A 21,150-nucleotide genomic window follows, 5' to 3' on the forward strand; every position below is an offset into this window, starting at 1 on the left:
ACACTATAGCAGAGTTGATATAGAATGGGTCCACAGGTTATAGAGAGAGAGAGATGAGATAAAGTATAATGTAGAGAACAGCATTTTAGACCATGAAAAAAATGTAAAAAGTGTTTTTGTATACTTTTGCAATTAGTTTCAAAAAATTGGTAGTCAAACTTAATAGATTGAAAAAGTTAGCATTTTTTAAAATATGTAAATTTAAGTAGTGAGATTTTAAAGTTTCCTAGAACTTATAACCAGGTACGGACCCAATGTGGGACCAATGCCCCTACTGGATTTTTTATATTTTCATTTTATGCCTTAATTTTTTTAAAATTTATGAATACGTCCCCACTAAAATTATAATTTGCCCCACTCAAATTTTTATTTATTTATTTATTTTATTATTATTTTTTTTTTGCATTTTATACTTTAAATTTTTAAGAATTTATGAAAATTCCCACCCTAAAATTACAATTCAACCCCACTGATTTTTTTATTTTTTTTTATACTTTACATTTTTAAAAATTTATGAAAAAATCCAATTGAAATTATAAAAATAGACCCAGTATATAAGTTTGCTCCCACAAATTAAAAGTCCACCCCCCCCTCCCCCTCACAAATTTTCGAGGTCTATCACTACTTATAACCTCATTACATCGATAATATATACAGGTGACACCTTACAAATTTATTGCCATGCGTGTATACTATATATATATACACACACGGAAGGGAGAGAAATGTAGGAGACGGAAGAGAGAGAGAAAACATAGGACAGAGAAATAAGGGAGAAAAGAGAGAAACAAGGGTTTTGTTTGAGTGGGTTAATGGATATTCATTTTAATTCGTAATGGATACCCACTTTTGCCTCATTAAAGACTCACTCACTTAAATTAATCACTCAAATAATTTAATTTATTGAACGAGTTTGAACGGTTTAATGAGTTTATGCATAAATTGCCATGCCTTTCAATTGTTTTGAGACCCATCAAAAGAAAATGTTGATGCGTCAAAATAATTGGCAAGGAAGAGTACAAGTTCAATGCTAAATTCATTGTCAATGGAAACCAAGTCCTTGGTTGAGTAGTTGAATGAGTGTTCTACCATGAGGTGAACTCTCAATTTTAGATATTTCTCAAGCAAAAGTGTTGCCTGCCAATCCTTTCCCAGCGAATTCTCAGAGAGGTTTAGTGCTGACCATATATATACGGCCGCAACTTGGGCTGGCTAACCCAGCACAACCCAAAAATTTGAAATTTGGGCTTTAAGTTTACAAATCGAGTTCATGTTCGGGTTGGGTTTTGTCAAAACCTAGACACATTCGAGTTGGGTTTGGGCTCAACCCGAACCCAACCCAAAACCCAAAAAAAAAAAAATTCATTTTTTTTCCTCATTTCTCTCTCCTCTCTCTTCTTTCTCGCTCTCTCTACTGCCGTACCCATACATTTAAGTTAGTAGTTGCAGAGAGAGAGAGGGGGGCAAGCTTGAGAGTTGAGAGATAGCAGCTGAAGCTTGCGAACGGCGAACCCGAATTGGAACAGCGGGCGATGGAAACTGAAAGATCTGGGTTTTGATTTTTGATTCTTGCAGTTGATTCTTGCAGTTGAACTTTTGATTCTTGCAGATCTGGGTTTTGATTCTTGTAGCGGGCGATATGGGTTTTGATTCTTGTAGTTGGGTTTTGATTTTTGCAGATCTGGGTTTTGAAATATCTGGGTTTTGATTCTTGCAACGGGCGATATGGGTTTTGATTCTTGCAGTTGGGTATTGATTCTTGCAGATTTGGGTTTTGATTCTTGCAGCGGGCGATATGGGTTTTGAACTTTTGATTCTTGCAGACAGATAGATAAAACTGAAATATATGGGTTTCGAAGTTCTGATTCTTGTAGATTTTGTAGTTTGCAGTTGCACAGAGAGAGAGCGAGAGAGAGAGAGAGAAGGGGGGCAAGTTCAGAGAGAATAAAGATGGAGGCGATTGGGGAGGCTAAAATAATTTTCCCTAAATAATATATATATATATATATATATATATATATAATCAAATATAATATATATATATATATATATATATAAGTTTCCGAAAAAAAAAAAAAAAAAAAACTCAACCCGTCAACTAGACCCAACCTGTCCGAAAATATTCGGATTGGGTTATGACCATAACCCATGTTGGGTATAATTCGGACTGACCCAACCCAACCCGATTCGGGTTAAGGTTGGGACTGAGCTAGGTTGGGCCAGCCTAACTTGCAACCCTACATATATATATATAATATATATAATATAAAGATTCTTCTGTTGTCATTAGTTTTCAATGGCATAAAATTGAGTTTGGCACTTGAAATAGTTAGAGCTTTGAAGGTTTGCTTTTTTCTTTTTCTTTTTATTTATTTATTTTTATATAAGTTCATTCTTTAAATTTTGCAGGACTCCTAATGCAGCGGTAGAGTTGCCTCACTTAATATCAGGATTGTTTATCTCAGGATTGTTTATCTCTCACCTATTCAATTCCATGGTACACATTTTATCTCTGCAAATAATATGAATTTTATTAGTGATGTATGCATTAGTAATTTGTTTGATACATTATTGATTGACTATAAGTTTTGAAAAAAATCCGAGCCCAACTTAAAACAAAGTAACAATAAATTGCTTCAACTAGTTTAAGTAAATTATTTTTTAATTTTTGATTTTCAGTCAGTCATGTGCATCGCACATGCTAGTCATTTCTAAAAATGTTAGTAAATGAGTTTATAGGTACAATTTAAATGACAATCTTTATTTTATTTTATTTTATTTTTATTATTATTTTGACTAATAAGTAAGAGAAACGAAGAGGATAGTGTATTAGTGTGACATCGTGTGTGGATGAAACCCATCCTAAATTGAGGTGCACATGTGACCCTTGTCATCCAACTACGAAGAACACAGAATTCTTTGAAATTTTATTCAAACTAAGGAGACACTAGAGGGTATTTTTTGAAAATAGAACTATGACCATAGGGGAAAAAAGGTCTCTATTTGACAAATTCAAACCATGGCCACAGAACCATTTTTTGAAACCAAGGTCTCTAGTGGGAAAGGGATTCTGCAAGGTATTTTTTGAACACAGAACCATGACCATAGGGAGAAAAACGTCTCTCTTGTGACAGATAATCATTTCTAAAAATAGTATTAAGTTTACAGCTACAATTGTAATGAAGAGGACATTGTGATGCTATAATTGAATAAAGTCGGTCCCCTCCTCACACACACATCGAGTTGAGATTGACACAGGTTTCTTCACCAGGTAGGCCCACTGTATACACAGAATCAGCCAATTTATATGCCCTCTATAAGATTGGACTTGCAACTCATGTCGTTCACCTCCTCCTTTTTCAAAGCTCTGTAAAAATGGCACTCCCAACTCTTGCTCATCTTCTCCAACTGATCATCATTCTTTCTGCTGCTACTTCTCACACAAATGCAATCGACAGATCCACCTACATTGTCCATATGGACAAGTCCTACATGCCCAAGGCCTTTCCTACCCACCACCACTGGTACACCTCCGTCCTTGACTCCACAACACCAAAATCCACCCAAAATCTTATATATGTCTACGACACTGCTTTAACGGGTTTCAGTGCTTTGCTCTCTGAAGCTGAACTGAACTCCCTTAGAAAGTACCCCGGTTTTGTTTCAGCTTATGCTGACAAAATTGTCACTCTTCACACCACTCACACCTTTGAGTTCCTCTCCCTCAATCCTGTGGCAGGACTATGGCCGGCTTCGAATTACGGTCAAGATGTCATCGTTGGTGTCATTGACACCGGGGTGTGGCCAGAGAGCAGGAGCTTCAATGATGATGGAATGACCAAAGTGCCCAAAAGATGGAAGGGGAGGTGCCAAGGAGGTCAAGATTTCAATTCGTCCTTATGTAACTCCAAGCTCATTGGAGTTAGATACTTCAACAAGGGCGTCATGGCAGCAAATCCTAACACTACCACTACCATGATCAACTCGGCCAGGGATACTGCTGGTCATGGGACACACACTTCCTCCACAGTTGCCGGAAACTATGTTGAAGGCGCATCCTACTTTGGCTATGCTTCCGGGACTGCAAGAGGGGTTGCACCACGTGCTTGGGTGGCCATGTACAAGGTCTGCACGAGCAATTACGAAGAATGCTACACCTCCGATTACCTTTCTGGTATGGACCGTGCCGTTGCTGATGGGGTCGACGTGATGTCGATTTCGATGGGTTTTAGTTTTGTTGTCCCTTTATATGAGAATCCTTTTGCCATAGCTTCATTTGGAGCCATGGAGAAAGGTGTGTTTGTGTCTACTGGAGCAGGAAATGATGGCCCCTCTCTTGGGTCATTATACAATGGAATCCCATGGGTCTTAACCGTCGGTGCCAGTTCAATTGACCGTTCTTTTGCCGGGACTGTGACTCTTGGCAATGGGCTAACCATCACTGGATGGACCATGTTCCCTGCAAGTGCCTTGGTTAATGACCTCCCTCTCATTTACAACAAGACGCTGTCACATTGCAATTCAACTGGGTTATTGTCTAATCCCCCTTATGATGGCATCATCATATGTGATATCGACACTGTAGATTCTCTCTACGACGTTGAGACTCGGTCAAAAGCGACCTCAGCCATCTTCATCTGCGATGATCCACTATTAGCCGAGTTTCAAGAATTTTTTTATCCGGGAGTTGTGATTGGCTCAAAAGATGCAGAGGTAGTGATCAAATATGCCAAAAGGTCTAAGAAGCCTAAGGCAAGCATAAAATTCCAACAAACCATTTTGGGGACAAAGCCTGCACCTGTTGTTGCTTCCTACACTTCAAGGGGTCCTGCACAGAGCTATCCCGGCATCCTGAAACCGGATTTAATGGCGCCAGGGTCACTAGTCTTAGCAGCTTGGCCTCCCAATAGACTTGCAACCTATATTGGTTCGAATATAGATTTGTCTAGTGATTATAATCTTCAATCTGGGACATCCATGGCGTGTCCTCACGCTTCTGGCGTGGCTGCTCTCCTAAAAGGCGCTCATCCAGAATGGAGTCCAGCTGCTATAAGGTCCGCCATGATGACCACGGCGAACCCACTGGATAACACTCTGAATCATATTCGAGACCTTGGTTTGGACCTCGAAAATGCCTCACCTCTAGCTATGGGGGCAGGACAGGTTGATCCAAACAGGGCACTTGACCCCGGTCTTATATATGATGTGAGTCCACATGACTATGTGAATCTCCTCTGCTCGATGAATCTCACCAAGGCACAAATCCTAACCATTACAAGATCAAACAATTACACTTGCTCCAGCCCTTCTGAGGATCTGAATTATCCATCATTTATTGTTTTGTACACTAACAAAACAACAATGATCACTCGAACATTTCAGAGAACAGTGACAAATGTTGGGGATGGACCGAGAATTTACAAGGCTGAGGTCACAGCACCCGAGCATTCCACCATCTTTGTCTGGCCGGAGAAAATCCTTTTTGTTAAGAAGTACGAGAAGCAGAGCTACAATTTGACAATAAAGTACATGAAGGAAAAGAATGGCATAGTCAAATTTGGTTCGCTTGTTTGGGTTGAGGAGAATGGAAATCATACAGTGAGGAGTCCTATTGTGGTATCACCATTTGATGATGATTTGTTGTAGTCCAAGCTTTAGAAGTAATCAAAGTATCACATTCTAGGCAATGAATTTGTAGTGTTGTCTGTTAAAAAAACACATCTTTAAAATACATGATTTTCTCAAGTACTACGATTTATTTTAACCCTCTCTACACTCTCAATACAGAATTTTCATACTCTAATGACAGGAAATCCTGTGTGGTTGAGGATGAATTTTCGAGTAACCAAACAGTCAGGTTGCCCCCAAGTGGCTGTGCCATGGCACACATAATGTGAAGTTCAAGGCAGTTTATTTGCATATCATTCAAAATTTAGATTGAAAATTTAAGTGTTTAACCAGAGCATAACATTCAACGCAGTGTATTTGCAGTAAAAAATAATACAGTACTACATCTTCAACATACATGCTTTTTTTCTAAGTACAGTGATTTATTTTATCATCTTTTTACTCTCATAAGTGGTAGTGGGATAGAATTTTCCTACACTAGTGACAGGAAATCCCGTGGTTGAGGAATGAATTTCTGAGTAACCAAACAGATAAACACATTAGCTCGGATGTTTAATTGAACCGTTCAATAGTTCATTGTATATGGGTCAAGTGCAAAAAACACCCCTATAGTATGCATATAGTGCATATTGCACCCTTCCCGTGCAAAAAACACTCCTAAACTATGACATTTGTGCAAATAGGTCCTATTTATAAAAATTGGACTAACATACCCTTAGCAACACATTTTATAATATATATAAAAATATATATTTTGTGAAATGACTAAAAAGGGCTTGGCCCTTCTTCTTCTTCATCTTGGTGGTTGCCAGGGAAGCTAAGACTGGAGAAGATACATATATACACAGACATATATATACAGATATATATACACATATACACAGGCATAAATATACAGATATATATATATATATATATATATTTATTTATTTGTTGTAAATTTACATATTACACATATATACACAGACAGATATATGCATATGCACGTCGCCGGGGAGGGAGTGAGAGGTTGATGTCACCGGGAGGGGATAAAGACGGAGGCGTCTCCGGGGAGGGAGATAAAGACAGAGGTGTCACATGCTCACGGCCGAACCCAGTTGTCACCGGCGGTGAAGGATAGACCGGATTGTGACTGCGAGGGGGTCCGAGGAGTCCTCTGCTTCTGGGTTCACCGTCGGTGATCTTCAACCTAGCCACCTATCCAGCCGCTGCGTTAATTAGACTCCAAGCGTCGTCGGCGGCGACGATACCTGAGAAGGACCGTTTGGGCTTCCATTGCTAGACCAGCTTCCGATTCCACTGAGAGTCGATTGAGGCGATCCGGATAAGACATATGTCTTCTGAGTTAACACAAACACCGAATCTGAACACTTTCTCATGAAATTCATGACAAAAAACAAGCAAAATCAAAGATTATAGCATCATACCTCAATATTTTGGGGACAAGGAGTGTTTTTCTGAGTTTCTTGCAGAGTGGCCCAAGTCAACTGGTGAGTCAGCGCGGCGAGGAAGTCCTCGTTACTCTCAGTCTCCGTCGAGCTAACCACAGACTAATTGGCGGACAGCGACGACGAGTCAGGATTCCTGTATGGCGAACGGCGGCGGTAGACTATGGTGATGTGGGGTTTGCGAATGGGTCTTGCAGCTTTTGGTGGTTGGCTCTGTAGGCTAGATTTTGGTGTTTGAGGAATTTGGTTTGGTTGGCAATGGCTATGGTTGGCAGTGGCTATGTGTATATATATAATTTGTAAATTTACAATAAATACATACATCTATCCGTATATTTATGTCTATGTATATATGTATATATATGTCTGTGTGTATATATATATATATATATGTATCTTCTCTGGCCTTCCCTTCCCTCGGCGACCACTAAGATGAAGAAGAAGAAGGGCAGAGCCCTTTTTAGTCATTTCACAATATATATATATATATATATATATATTATAAAATGTGTTGCTAAGGGCATTTTAGTCCAATTTTTATGAATAGGATCTATTTGTACAAATGTCATAGTTTAAGAGTATTTTTTATACACTTTTTTAAATAAGGGGTAAAAGTGTTATAAAAAATATACTTTAGGGGTGTTTCTTGCCCTTTCCCCCATTGTATATATGTTATCTATCTCTTGTGTCAATATTTTTGATTGTGACCCTTTCATACATGGTACCTGGCATCACAAGCTGAAGAAAATTGATATACAAACTGGAACATATAACTTACCTCCAAAAAGAAAAAGAAAAAGAAAAATATGATTGTTAATGTAGCATTCTGTGTAGAGGAAACAGAGATTAAAGGTATTAAAAATGAAATACACAATTTAATTCTGTATCTGCTAGTTCTATAATATTAATCTAATGTAACACAGTAGTCCTGTTATAGGATTATACACCAGGCAACTAGGAACTATAACTCAGAATGTTCGGCTTAAAACTTTTATCTTTTAGCATTTGATTGAGAGAGAGAATGTTGTTAATGGTTAAAACTAACGGGGTAAAAAATATTATCTACTGACTGTTATGTAAACTTTGATAGAGCCATTTGTAATACATGATGATACCATTTACAGTCATCCAGATCCCAGTAGTCTTAGAATTATCTTCTTCTGCTGAATGCGTCGTGATTATTACCACTCTTTTTGTCTCTGTTGTGTTCTTGCTATTGTACTTCTTCTACCAGGTCTTCCATTTAAGCTTTTATCTCTGTCCGGTATTTTGTTGCTATGTTCCATAAAACATACCACACAAAACTTAAAATGGAACCGAATGCACATCAATGGCAATGAGGCCTAAATACTTCTTGTCAAATAATTTTCCTATATTTCTGCATAGTAGCATTTCAAGGTCGCTTTCTTTCAGTCCCTTTCCAAGTTTTCTAAGTAATAATTTTGTCTCTGTAATGTTGCAGTTTAAAGTTTGCTTTTCAATGTTCAAATAAAAGAAAGGTGATCTCGATCATAAATAGGGAAAAGGATTGAAATTGACTGTGTGTTTATCAATATTAAGTTTTTTGAGATCACCATTACGTCTTTCCTTGATTTGTCAAGATGCATGGCTGCTTTAAGAGATGCATTTCTACCTTCATATGATTTTGAGACTGCCATATAATTTATTCATATGAAATACTGCTTTAATTTTATTTTCCCATTTCAGTGTATTCTTATTATGTTGGTTCTAGTATATCTTAAGTACATAATCCTAAAAGATTTAATTTTCACTCACTATATAATATATATCCTTCCCTAAATTTTTTTACTATTTTTCCTTGCATTCTCATGGAGTAAGTCATGCAATTCTATTTTTTCTGGAGTCCTTTTCAAGATTAACTTTGCAGCTCTCGTTTCTCTTAAGGTAACATCATAATACCCTATCATTCAGCACAGCACAGTGCCTGCTTTAATTTATCATGATTTTGCATTGTATTAACTCTTTGATTTCCAAATTTAACTAATATGAAAACCTGCATTATTGTCCTACATTTAATCAGCATGAGGGATAAAAATGACCAATTCATCCTTGACTTTTATCTTTTATTAACTAGCAGAAACCGTTGAGAGGAGCATTATAGTTTTTTTCCCCCCAATTTTCTTTATTCTTGATCTAATTTTGGATTTTCTATGGTCAATTTTTGAGGTTCCGGCGACAAAATGTATTAAGGTTTTCAATCAACAAGGAGATCAAGATAGCCTAATTTCCAATTGTAATGACCCTAAACTGAATACCGAAAATCATAAAAATTTAAAAAAAAAAAAATTTCGGCATGACCTCCGCTAAAAATAGTCCTACAATAACCTGTTCAAATGAAGAAAAAAAAAACAACCTTTCAAGACCTATCCAACCTGCCCCAACAAATAATATAAAAGAAATATAATGCATTCCCCAATACCACAACATCAACGACCTTCCCAAATTAGCCCATCAACGTCATCCCCTTCAGCTTAAGCATTTACATGATCTCAGTTTACAACAAAAATAATCAAGTATCTTAGTTACGTTACAGGGCCATTATTTGCAAAAATAAATACTCTTTTACATAGTTGAGACAATACAAAAAAAGAAATGGGCTAAGATACAAAAGATAAGAAAATACAACTCCTAATCTTCTTCAAGCTTGCAGGGGATTGTCATCCGCTACTTCTTTTTCGAGCCCTAAAAAATGTTAAAAAATAGGGGTGAGCAAAATTGCTCAGTAGGTAGTGTCTAAGGCACACCACTTAAGATCCCGTGAATCTACACAATGAATAGGAATAAGGAAATTGGGATCATACCATGCCGGGAGTAAAAGTATAACTACGATACCACATCATTAATCCAACACCACAAATAAATATGCCGTGCACTGAAATGTCGTGTCATGCAATGTCACTCCCTATTTTCCCAAAACCATTTCCATTATCATTTTCAAACCGTTAGTGAACCCGTCCCATGGCAACTCCATGGCAGCACGGGAGGAGGATTGGCCACTGTCCCTGCCCATGGCAACTCCATGGCGTCATTTGGGGCCCAGGTAACTCAACCACACTAGGGCGGTCTCCCTAATCCCCTCTAGGCCTCACTAACGCCGCAGTCCCTAGGCAACTCCTAGGCGGCCGGGTTTTTCACAAAAAAATCATTTTCTTTCAAAACTTTTCCCCAAAAGTATTTTCATTTCCGTTTTCAAATCAATTTTTCCATTTCATTGCCCAATGTCATGTTTGAATGTCCCATATATTTCAATGTTGTGCAAATAGGGAAATTTCATGCATTTCAAGTAAATAATCAACAATGAACATATTATACAAAAATTCCCTAAGTATAATTCATACTTTTTATTCACAAAATTCAACACTAAAGGCAACATGGGCATAAAATTATCATCAATTAGACATGATTCACCATCATTTACTAAATAACACATAATCACATGCTTGCACAACATATATAAAGAACATTGTATGAAAAGTTCACAAATTAAGCATGAAAAATCACAAATTTGAGGGAAATGACTCATATAAACCGAAAAAATTGTGAATTAGGAACTCCTACCTCAAAGGAGGAGAAAACCCCTAAATTTTCACCACAAACCCTCAAAATGGGTCTCAATTTCGAAAGTCCTAGGGAGCACCAAAACTGAAATTGCTGGTATGGATTCGAAGGCCGTGTCGTGGGCTTCGATTTGCCGCAAACGGCTTCAAAAAACTCCAAGTATTGTGGGAGAAATCTAGACTTGAAGTTTGGCACAAAATGAAAAAAAGAAAATGCAGAAGAAGGGCAAGCAGAGAGTTACGGGAGAGTGAAAGAGATTTTGAAAGACCAAGTGGTCTCTAGACCACAATTGTATGTGGGTGGTGGGTCCTACCACCATTTTTGACTTTTCCTTTTTCTTTGGCTAACAAAATATACACATATTTGAAACATTACATTCTCCCCAACTTAAAAAGATTTCGTCCCCGAAATCAAGCTATACCTGAGGGAGAAAAAACTCTGGATACTTAGAGCGAATCTCCCGTTCGAGCTGCCAAGTAGTCTCCTTCACTCCGTGGTGTCTCCAAAGAACTTTCATCATTGGTATCGTCTTGTTCCTCAATACCTTCTGCTGTGTGTCAAGCATCTGAACTGGTCCTTCCTCATAGGAAACATCCTCATCAATGTTCATATAAACCCAACTCAAAATGTGAGATGGATCCGGCTCGTACTTCCGTAACATCAATACATGAAAGACACTGTGAACCCTGTCCAACTGTGGTGGCAACGCAAGTCTGTAGGCAACCTCTCTTACTCGGTCCAAAATCTCAAACGGTCCAATGAATCGTGGCGACAACTTGCCACTTTTCCCAAATCTCATTAATCCTTTCCGTGTAGAAAACCGTAGAAAAACATGGTCTCCCACCTCAAAAGATAACGACCGTCTCCGCTTATCTATATAGATCTTCTGTCGGCTCTGAGCTATAAGTAACCTCTGTCTGATCAGCTTAATCTTCTCAGTAGTCTCGAGTACTATGTCGAGTCCTAAGGCGGCGGTCTCACCCACCTCAGTCCAATAAATAGAAGACCTACAAGGTCTACCATACAACGCCTTAAATGGAGCCATCTGGATACTCATTTGATAACTGTTGTTGTAGGCAAACTCAATAAGCGGTAGATGATCTTCCTAACTACCATCCAAGTCAAGAACACATACCCGAAGCATATCCTCCAAGATCTGGATAGTACGCTCCGAATGGCCATCTGTCTGTGGATGGAATGTTGTACTAAGATACAACACTGAACCAAACGCTACTTGAAGTCCTTCCCAGAATTTCGAAGTGAACTTGGTATCCCTATCTGAAACAATGGTTACTGGAACTCCATGTAACCTTACAATCTCCTTCACATAAAGTACATCAAGCTTCTCTACATCATCTGTTGCCTTAATAGGCAAAAAGTGAACCGTCTTGGTCAACCTATCAATGATGACCCATACGGCTTCATTGCCCCTCCGTGACCTTAGAAGACCTGTCACAAAATCCATAACAATATGTTCCCATTTCCACTATGGCACAGGTAATGGTTGTAACAAACCAGCTGGTCTCTGATGCTCGGCCTTCACCTGCTGACAGCTAAGGCACTTAGCCACAAACTGAGCAACATCTTTCTTCATCCCGTTCCACCAATACTGACGTCTCAAATTGTGATACATCTTGGTACCACCTGGATGAACTGCAAAGCGGGAAGTGTGAAACTCCCGTAAGATGTCCTCACGACAAACTTTAGGAACCACCAACAAACTCCTAAACCACAGACCCCCATCTGCATGCAAGGCCCAATCTTTCACTGTCTCACCACTGGAGATCAAAGCAGGAATGGCATCTAAATTCAGGTCCTGTCTCTGTGACTCAATCACTTGTACAACAAGAGTAGCCTAAGCTACAAGACTGAACAAGAATGCTAGCTCATTGTCAACATCGTCATCAAAACAATACAATTCCAATTCTGCCAAATCCTTAAGCATCTTCCATTTTCAAATGGCCAAACTAGCCAAAGTTCCACGAGATTTCTGGCTTAAGGCATCTGCTACCACATTTGCCTTGCTCGTGAGTCTGTTGTTCACGTCCTTTTGAGAGAAAAGGTATTTGAGACTTTTATGATCCGAGTACACCTCGAATCTCTCACCATACAAGTAATGTCTCTAACACTTCAAGGCAAATACAACTGCCGCTAACTCTAAATCATGAGTAGGGTAGTCAAGCTCGTGAGTCTTCAACTGTTGAGAACCATAAGCCACTACTCTACCAACCTGCATAAACACACATCTCAAACCATCACGTGAAGCAATAAATCACATAACCCAAGCCACGCTCAGGTATCACCAACACCGGAGCCATAGTCAACCTTGTCTTCAATTCCTGAAAGGATGACTCACAGGCTTCATTCCATGCAAACTTAATCCCTTTCCGAATCAAACGGGTCATAGGCACTACCAAGCGAGAAAAATCCTTCACAAATCTTTGGTAGTAACCCGCTAAACCAATAAAACTCTGAATCTCAAAAACATTCTTGGGTTGCTCCCAAGTCAAAACTGCTTCAACCTTTGATGGATCCACTAACACTCTACCTTCTGAAACAACATGCCCCAAAAATTTTACCTCATGTAGCCAAAACTCACATTTCTCATATTTGGTATACAATTGGTGCTCCAGCAAAATCTGTAAAACAATACTCAAATGGACCTCATGCTCCTCCCGAGATCGTGAATACACAAGAATGCCATCCACGAAAACTACCACAAACTAGTCCAAGTAATCGTGAAAGACGCGGTTCATCAAGTCCATGAATGCCGCTGGCACATTAGTCAAGCCAAATGGCATAACAAGGAACTCAAAGTGTCCATACCGTGTACGGAACGTTATCTTTGGGATATCCTCATCCCTAACCCGTAACTGATAGTAGCCTGACCTTAAGTCAATCTTCGAAAAACAACTGGCTCCTCCCAACTGATCAAGCAAATCATCCATCCTTGGCAAAGGATACTTATTCTTGATGGTGGCACGATTCAATTTTCGGTAATCAATACACAACCTCAAAGAACCATCTTTCTTCTTAGTAAACAAGACCGGTGCGCCCCACGGTGGCACACTCGGTCGGATGAAACGTTTCATCCTCAAATCATCAAGCTGCCTCTTTAATTCTTCTAATTCAACTGGTGCCATACGATATGGTGCCAAAGAAATCGGCACGGTACCTGGCATCAAATCAATAGAGAACTCCACTTCTCGGTAGGCAACTCTGTCAAATCCTCCGGAAACACTTCTAGAAAATTACGAACAACCGCAGGATAATCCTCTTTCATAACATCATCTTCTTCGGCTATAAGGCTAGCCAAGAAGTAATCACCACGACTTCGTCCACGAACCCCATAAAACGATAAAATGTGGGAATCACTCCGATCTCCCACGAAAAAGAAACAGTCTCCCTCGGGAGTGCAACCTATGACTCTACCTCTAAAACAGTCGATCGTGGCACGAAAGGAAGCCAACCAATCCATCCTGAGAATGACATCAAAGCTAGTCATCTCCAGGAGGATAAGGTCAAACACGAAAGTCCGTCCAGCTATCACAATGGAACAATCCTGCACAACTCAGCTCAATAACACTGAAACCCTAACTGGCGTATCAACACACAACACCCGATCCATGAAACTAACCTCTAACCCCGATGCAAGTGCAAATGATGATGAAATGAAAGAATGGGATGCACCAGAGTCAAACAAAACACGGGCCTAAGAACCAAACACTGGAAATAGACCTCGGAGAACTGACGATCCAGGAGATGCATCAGTCAGTGCAAGTGCAAAGACACGTCCCTGTGGTGCCTGTGCCTGAGAACTGCCAACCTAAACACCTGACTGTTGTACTGACATAGTAGGAGTATCCCTCCTAACTGGCCGTGAACCCTGAGAAGATATGGTAGGCTGTGATGGTGGTTTGAAACCTGACTAAACTGTAGCCGACTGTGACGGTCTTGGCTATGAGCCCCTGCCACTACCGATGCCTGCTCCCTGATTAGGACAATTCTTAACCTTATGGCCCTGCTGACCCAACCAAAACAAGCCCCAGAATCAATCGATGTCTGTGGACACTCTGACATGTACTGACCCGGCTGATTATAACGATAACAAATGACACCACTTCTAGCAGACCCTGCTGGCATAGGAGTGGTAGGAGTGGATCATGCTGACTACTACCCCTAAAACTGAGATGAACCACCCCTATTCCTTTTCCCTGAAGGTCCTTCTGAAAATGACCCTGCATTCCTATTTTGCTTCCACTGCTCCCTCCTTGCATCTTTATCTTTAATATCAGTCTCAAGCATCAAGGCCCTCTCTACTGCCTTAAAATAAACTTTGATAAATTGTGCCATTATCAATGGCCTCATTCTATCATTAAGACCGAAAACAAATTTCTGAGTCTTGTCAACTTCATCTCTTACCATTTCCGGAGCAAAGCGAGAAAGTGAAGTGAACTTGTTCTCATACTCCGCCACTGATGTATTACCTTGAATAAGGCCAAGAAACTGGTCTTTTAACTCCCATCTTTTAGAAAGCGAAAAATACTTCTCGTAAAATAGTTCTTTGAACTTGTCCCAACTCATCTCTTCCACCTTATGCCGATTCGTAACCGTCTTCCACCAAAGTTTGGCATCCTTAGCAAACTTATAAGTTGCTAGGATGATTTTCAGGTGATCCTCTGTTACATCCATTGAGGTCAACCATGTCTCAACTTGATCCATATAGTCGTCTGCTACCATTGGATCCGCACCGCCCTCAAACATAACCGGCATCAGCTAAGAAAACCCCTTAATGATCTTGAGACGCTTCTGAGCTGGCGTCTCCTCAACTTGAACTATAGGTTATGGTGCCGACTGCGACTGAGCAGCAATCGTTACCCTCATGGAATTTTGCAACAAACGATTCAACTCCAGTGCCACAGAACCTTCACCCACTTCTACGGGTGCTTCAACATTATCCCTCCTTGTGGGGACAACTCTCGGGGGAATCAAGTCCCTAAGAAGTGTGTCCTCATCATTTAGCTCCTCTGGATTAGAGCTGGAGCTCCCGCCAACATCACGTCTAGTCGGTCTAGGGCCAACTTCCCTGGTTTCCTCAGGCCATGACATCGTGCTAAAAAACAAATAAAACGATTCAATAACGATAACACTAAGGTCTAACCGTGAACAACTTAACATAAAAGGATGCTATACTAACACTTAGCATGCAAGACTAGGCAATGAACACATTAATATACGAATATAAGCACGTAAGCATGTAAACAAGTAAATAGTTAAGCATGCTTTTGCACATAGCAACGCTTTACCAATTAATCACATAAACTATACGAATGACTTCCCATGCAACCCCTATGTAGGCCTCTACCCGTTGTCCTAATGGTTTTCGAACCAAGGCTCTGATACCAAATTTGTAATGACCCTAAACTGAATACCGAAAATAATAAAAAAAATTTTAAAAAAATTTCGGCATGACCTCCGTTAAAAATGGTCCTATAACAACCTGTTCAAATGAAAAAAAATAACGACCTTTCAAGACCAATCCAACCTGCCCTAACACACAATACAAAAGAAATATAATGCATTCCCCAATACCACAACATCAACAACCTTCCCAAATTAGCCCATCAACGTCATCCCTTCCAGCTTAAGCATTTACATGATCTCAGTTTACAACAAAAATAATCAAATATCTTAGTTATGTTACAGGGCCATGATTTGCAAAAATAAATACTCTTTTACATAGTTGAGACAATACAAAAAAAGAAATGGGCTAAGATACAAAAGATAAGAAAATACAACTCCTAATCTTCTTCAAACTTGCGGGGGATTGTCATCCGCCACTTCTTTTTCAAGCCCTGAAAAATGTTAAATAATAGGGGTGAGTAAAATTGTTCACTAGGTAGTGCCTAAGGCACACCTCTTGAGATCCCGTGAATCCACACAATGAATAGGAATAAGGAAATTGGGATTATACCATGCGGGGAGTAAAAGTATAACTACGATACCACATCATTAATCTAACACCACAAATAAATATGACGTGCACAGAAATGTTGTGCCATGCAATGTCACTCCCCATTTTTCCAAAACCATTTCCATTATCATTTCCAAACCGTTAGTGAACCCGTCCTATGGCAACTCCATGGCGGCACGAGAGGAGGATTGGTCACTGTCCCTGACCCATGGCAACTCCATGGCGTCATTTGGGGCCCAGGTAACTCAACCACATTAGGGCGGTCTCCCTAGTCCCCTCAAGGCCACACTAACGCCGCAGTCCCTAGGCAACTCCTAGGCGGCCGGGTTTTTCACAAAAAATCATTTTCTTTCAAAACTTTTCCCCAAAAGTATTTTCATTTCCGTTTTCAAATCAATTTTTCCATTTCATTGCCCAATGTCATGTTTGAATGTCCCATATATTGCAATGTTGTGCAAATAGGAAAATTTCAATCATTTCAAGTAAATAATCAACAATGAACATATTATACAAAAATTCCCTAAGTATAATTCATACTTTTTATTCACAAAATTTAACACTAAAGGCAACATGGGCATAAAATTATCATCAATTAGACATGATTCATCATCATTTATTAAATAACACATAATCACATGCTTGCACAACATATATAAAGAACATTGTATGAAAAGTTCACAACTTAAGCATGAAAAATCACAAATTTGAGGGAAATAACTCATATAAACCCAATAAATTGTGGATCAGGAACTCTTACCTCAAAAGAGGAGAAAACCCCTAAATTTTCACCACAAACTCTCAAAATGGGTCTCAATTTCGAAAGTCCTTTGAAGCACCAAAACTGAAATTGTTGGTATGGATTCGAAGGCCTCGTCGTGGGCTTTGATTTGCCGCAAACGACCTCAAAAAACTCCAAGTATTGTGGGAGAAATCTAAACTTGAAGTTTGGCACAAAATGAAAAAAAGAAAATGCAGAAGAAGGACAAGCAGAGAGTTATGGGAGAGTGAAAGAGATTTTGAGGGACCAAGTGGTCTCCAGACCACAATTGTATGTGGGTGGTGGGTCCCACCACCATTTTTAACATTTCCTTTTTCTTTGACTAACAAAATATACACATATTTGAAACATTACACCAACAATCAATGGGCCATTCCTCCTCACCTGCAACATATACCTGATCGGTTGATCAACTATACATCAACCTTCGCAATAGCACGAATCATTGTAAAATAGGGCTATTGGTCGGGTAAGTCGAACCACTGGGACTGCGCTAGTCTAAGGCAACCTAAATGTCTAGAATCATTCTAGAGTGATGAGGGGTTTATAAAGGGTTTGTGTGTTTGTCACTAAACTAAAAAATTAAAATGCATAAAACAATAGATTGCAATGAAATTGAAAAAGTGAGATACAAGTAGAAAAGACTAGGGAGATGAATCCACACTACACCCTAAGTACATGCTAGATTAGGTCTAAATTTTGGGGATAAATAGCATATATGCAATGGTCAAGAAATATGAAGCAACTCCGTTGCTTAATAATCATCAAGAAGTTCACTTAATCAAAACAAGAATGATCCATCAAAAGCTACCATAGTTGAACTACTTAAACTAAGGTGTAGAATCAAATACACTATCTCAAGCAAAAGACCATCAAGCATTCAATCAAATGGTGAAGCACATAAAGGTAGAAATCAAGTATAAACCATCAAAGGAGGTACCTAAGCAATGGAATATCAAGTTTCAAAATCAACATGCCTTGAAAAACATTCATAGTCTATATTTTCATTGTCACTATGAAAATAAAAGCAATAAGATTGATCCAAGAATCATCAAAGATATGACAATGAACTTACATCAACCATTTACACATTAAAATTCATTACAAGAAGGAATATGCTCTTAGACTATGAAACTACCATACATTATACATTATAGTCCCCAAAAGTATAGCCTAATCTAGAACATGATCATAAGAAGAGGCTTCATCACTTCCCTAGAGAAGATTTAGTTACCCATAGGAGCAATGGAAGAAGGAAGAAGCTTGAAGACCTCCTCCATTTTCGTGCTCCCTTCTTCAAGCTTGAAGAACTCTCCCTCCTTGCTCTCTTCTCTCTCCTCTAATCTTGTAGAATGAAGCTTATGAAATGTGTGGCTCTTATCCCTCTTATCTACCACCAAACTAGGCTCTCTCTCTCCTCCAAAAACATCCCCAACCACCTCATTAATAGGGAAATCCAAAGTTGGAAATTTCAGAGCACAAGTGGGCTGTCTCGTGAAGCAAACTGCCCAAATTTCAAGTGCTCGAAATAGGGCCTCGAGCACTCGAATTTAGTGTAAAAAGCTCCATGCTTCACTTGCTCTGCCCAGACCTACTTTGATGAAATGGCCATAACTTTGCGGTCCGAACTCCGAATGATGAACCGTGTAAAGATTTGGAGAGCTGATTCAGAGATTTAAAAACTTTATGTTTTGATGAAGACCCAAATCTCAAGTCTGGTTGGTCGAAAATGGGGAGAAAGGCAATACTTCAGTGCTGCCAGGCAGTTCTGCGCACCTCTGGTAACAAGGCCATAACTCTCTGCTCCGAGTTCCGAATGATGAACCGTTTGAAGATTTAGAAAGCTAATTCAGAGCTCTAAATCTTTTATGTTATGATGGAAGTCCAGTTCTCGAGCTTTCTGGGTCAAAATGGCAAGCAAATTCCTAACTCCACTGCTGATCTCATGAAGCAATCTGCCCTAATTTCGAGCACTCGAAATAAGGCCTCGAGCACTCGAAAATTGGCCAGAATGCCTTATGCTTGGTTTGCTCCACCCGGACCTACTTTGGTAAAACGGCCATAACTTTGCTCTCTGAACTCCAAATGATGAACCGTTTGAAGATTTGGAAAGCTAATTCAGAGCTCTAAAAACTTCATGTTTTGGTGGAGATCCAATTCTCAAGGATGGTTGGTCAAAATTGAAGAGCAAGGCAGAAATTCATTGCTGCCAGGCAGTTCTAAGAACCTATGAGAAGAAGATCATAACTCTCTACTCCAAACTCCGAATGACGAACCGCTTGAAGATTTGGAAATCTGATTCAGAGCTCTAAATATGTCATGTTATGAGGGAAGTCCAGTTCTCGAGGTTTCAAGGTCAAAATGGCGAGCAAAGTCCAGGTTCCACTGCTGCCAGAAATTCAGCATTGTGACCTTTGATGTTCAAAACTCCACAAAGCATCCTTCTTGTTTCTTTTTGGCCAATGAACCTAAAAATATGCAAAAACGTGCATATGAAGGTAATCTACATAATTAAACAAACAATGGACTTAAATAATGCAATTAAGGGCGCTTGAATATGCAATATTCGGCGCTTATCACACCCTCAAACTTACATTTTACTAGTCCCTTAGCAAAACCAAAATGAATACTTCAATGAAAATACAACCATGGGCATGCTACCACAAAAATATCATCCATGGTGAAATGAAGTGCAAACATAGCTCAAATACAATTTGAAACAACAAAGAACTGGAGATGGGGTCATTGGGAAGACTACCTTGCATATATGAAGCATTGATACTAAAATTGGCTAAATACATTTCCACATACATGCATCAACATCATCGTCCATATAAATAACTCAATTGTCATCTCTTAAATGGAAATCAACTCTACTTCAGTGAAAGTGAATTGGATTCTCAACATGCGACTTTTACTTTCTTTTCCAATTCCAAGGCATAAGTTTTCAAATCAATGAATTCCCCTTTACATGAAGTCCCTAAGGCATGATTTTATTTTTAAGACAACTTTTGTTGCCTGTTAACAATTTATTGTAACTCATAAGCGAAACATAGAATGCTTGTGCAATGCTAAAGTCCCTTAAGCTTTCTAACCAACCTATGTAGCAAGCGTTAGGCCAACAACTCCCAAACCAGATGGCTTTAGGGTGTTAAGTGTAGAGACACTCCAAAGGGCTTAATAGCTCAAGTTAGAAAGGCTACGAACTCTAGCGAACCATGTTTATTACAATTTTTTTGAATGACCGTGCAATGTTTAACTCCTTTAAGCTTTCTAACCAACCCTTGTAACAAGCGTTAGGCCATCAACTCCCAAACCAGACGGCTTTAGGGTGCTAAGTGTAGAGACATTCCTAGGGCTTAATAGCTCGAGTTGGAAAGGTTACGAAAGTCAACTGGTCATTTTTTTCTTTCTTTCTCAGTTTTTTTTTTTTTTTTTTTTTTCAACTTAAATTATGCCAAAGATATTCATCTATCAGGTTCATCAAATCAAATTAACTAGGCCAAGGTCAAGGTTGATCAAGTTGCATGCCTCACAATTAAGTTTCCAATGTGCATCTGTGCATTGTGAAGCTTAAAGAGTGTCAAATCCAGCGAGAATTTAATTGAGACATTTATACAGACTAATTTGAATCTACATGATCATTTCAACTCAAATTTTTCTTTATTTTCAAAAATTTCAATTGCTTCTATACACAAGGTATTAAACATATGTTTCATCTCCGACAAGCGTCAAGTTATACT

General features: G+C 39.1%; 1 protein-coding gene across 1 annotated transcript; it reads left to right on the forward strand.

The window, feature by feature from the left end:
- Window positions 1-3,375: 3,375 nt before the first annotated feature.
- On the forward strand, window positions 3,376-5,646 carry LOC132279658 (subtilisin-like protease SBT3). Its single transcript, XM_059781694.1, has one exon. The coding sequence runs from the start codon at window positions 3,376-3,378 to the stop codon at window positions 5,644-5,646; it is 2,271 nt and encodes a 756-aa protein (XP_059637677.1).
- The last annotated feature ends 15,504 nt before the right edge of the window (window positions 5,647-21,150 follow it).

The sequence above is a fragment of the Cornus florida genome, unplaced genomic scaffold (assembly GCF_030987335.1).
Source record: "Cornus florida cultivar Cherokee Brave unplaced genomic scaffold, ASM3098733v1 CherokeeBrave_3.0.0_Hap2_Chr10, whole genome shotgun sequence".
NCBI lineage: Eukaryota > Viridiplantae > Streptophyta > Magnoliopsida > Cornales > Cornaceae > Cornus > Cornus florida.

What these genes read in the sequence shown, in the direction of transcription:
- LOC132279658 (XM_059781694.1), top strand. Translation starts at nt 3,376, where the DNA reads ATGGCACTCCCAACTCTTGCTCATCTTCTCCAACTGATCATCATTCTT.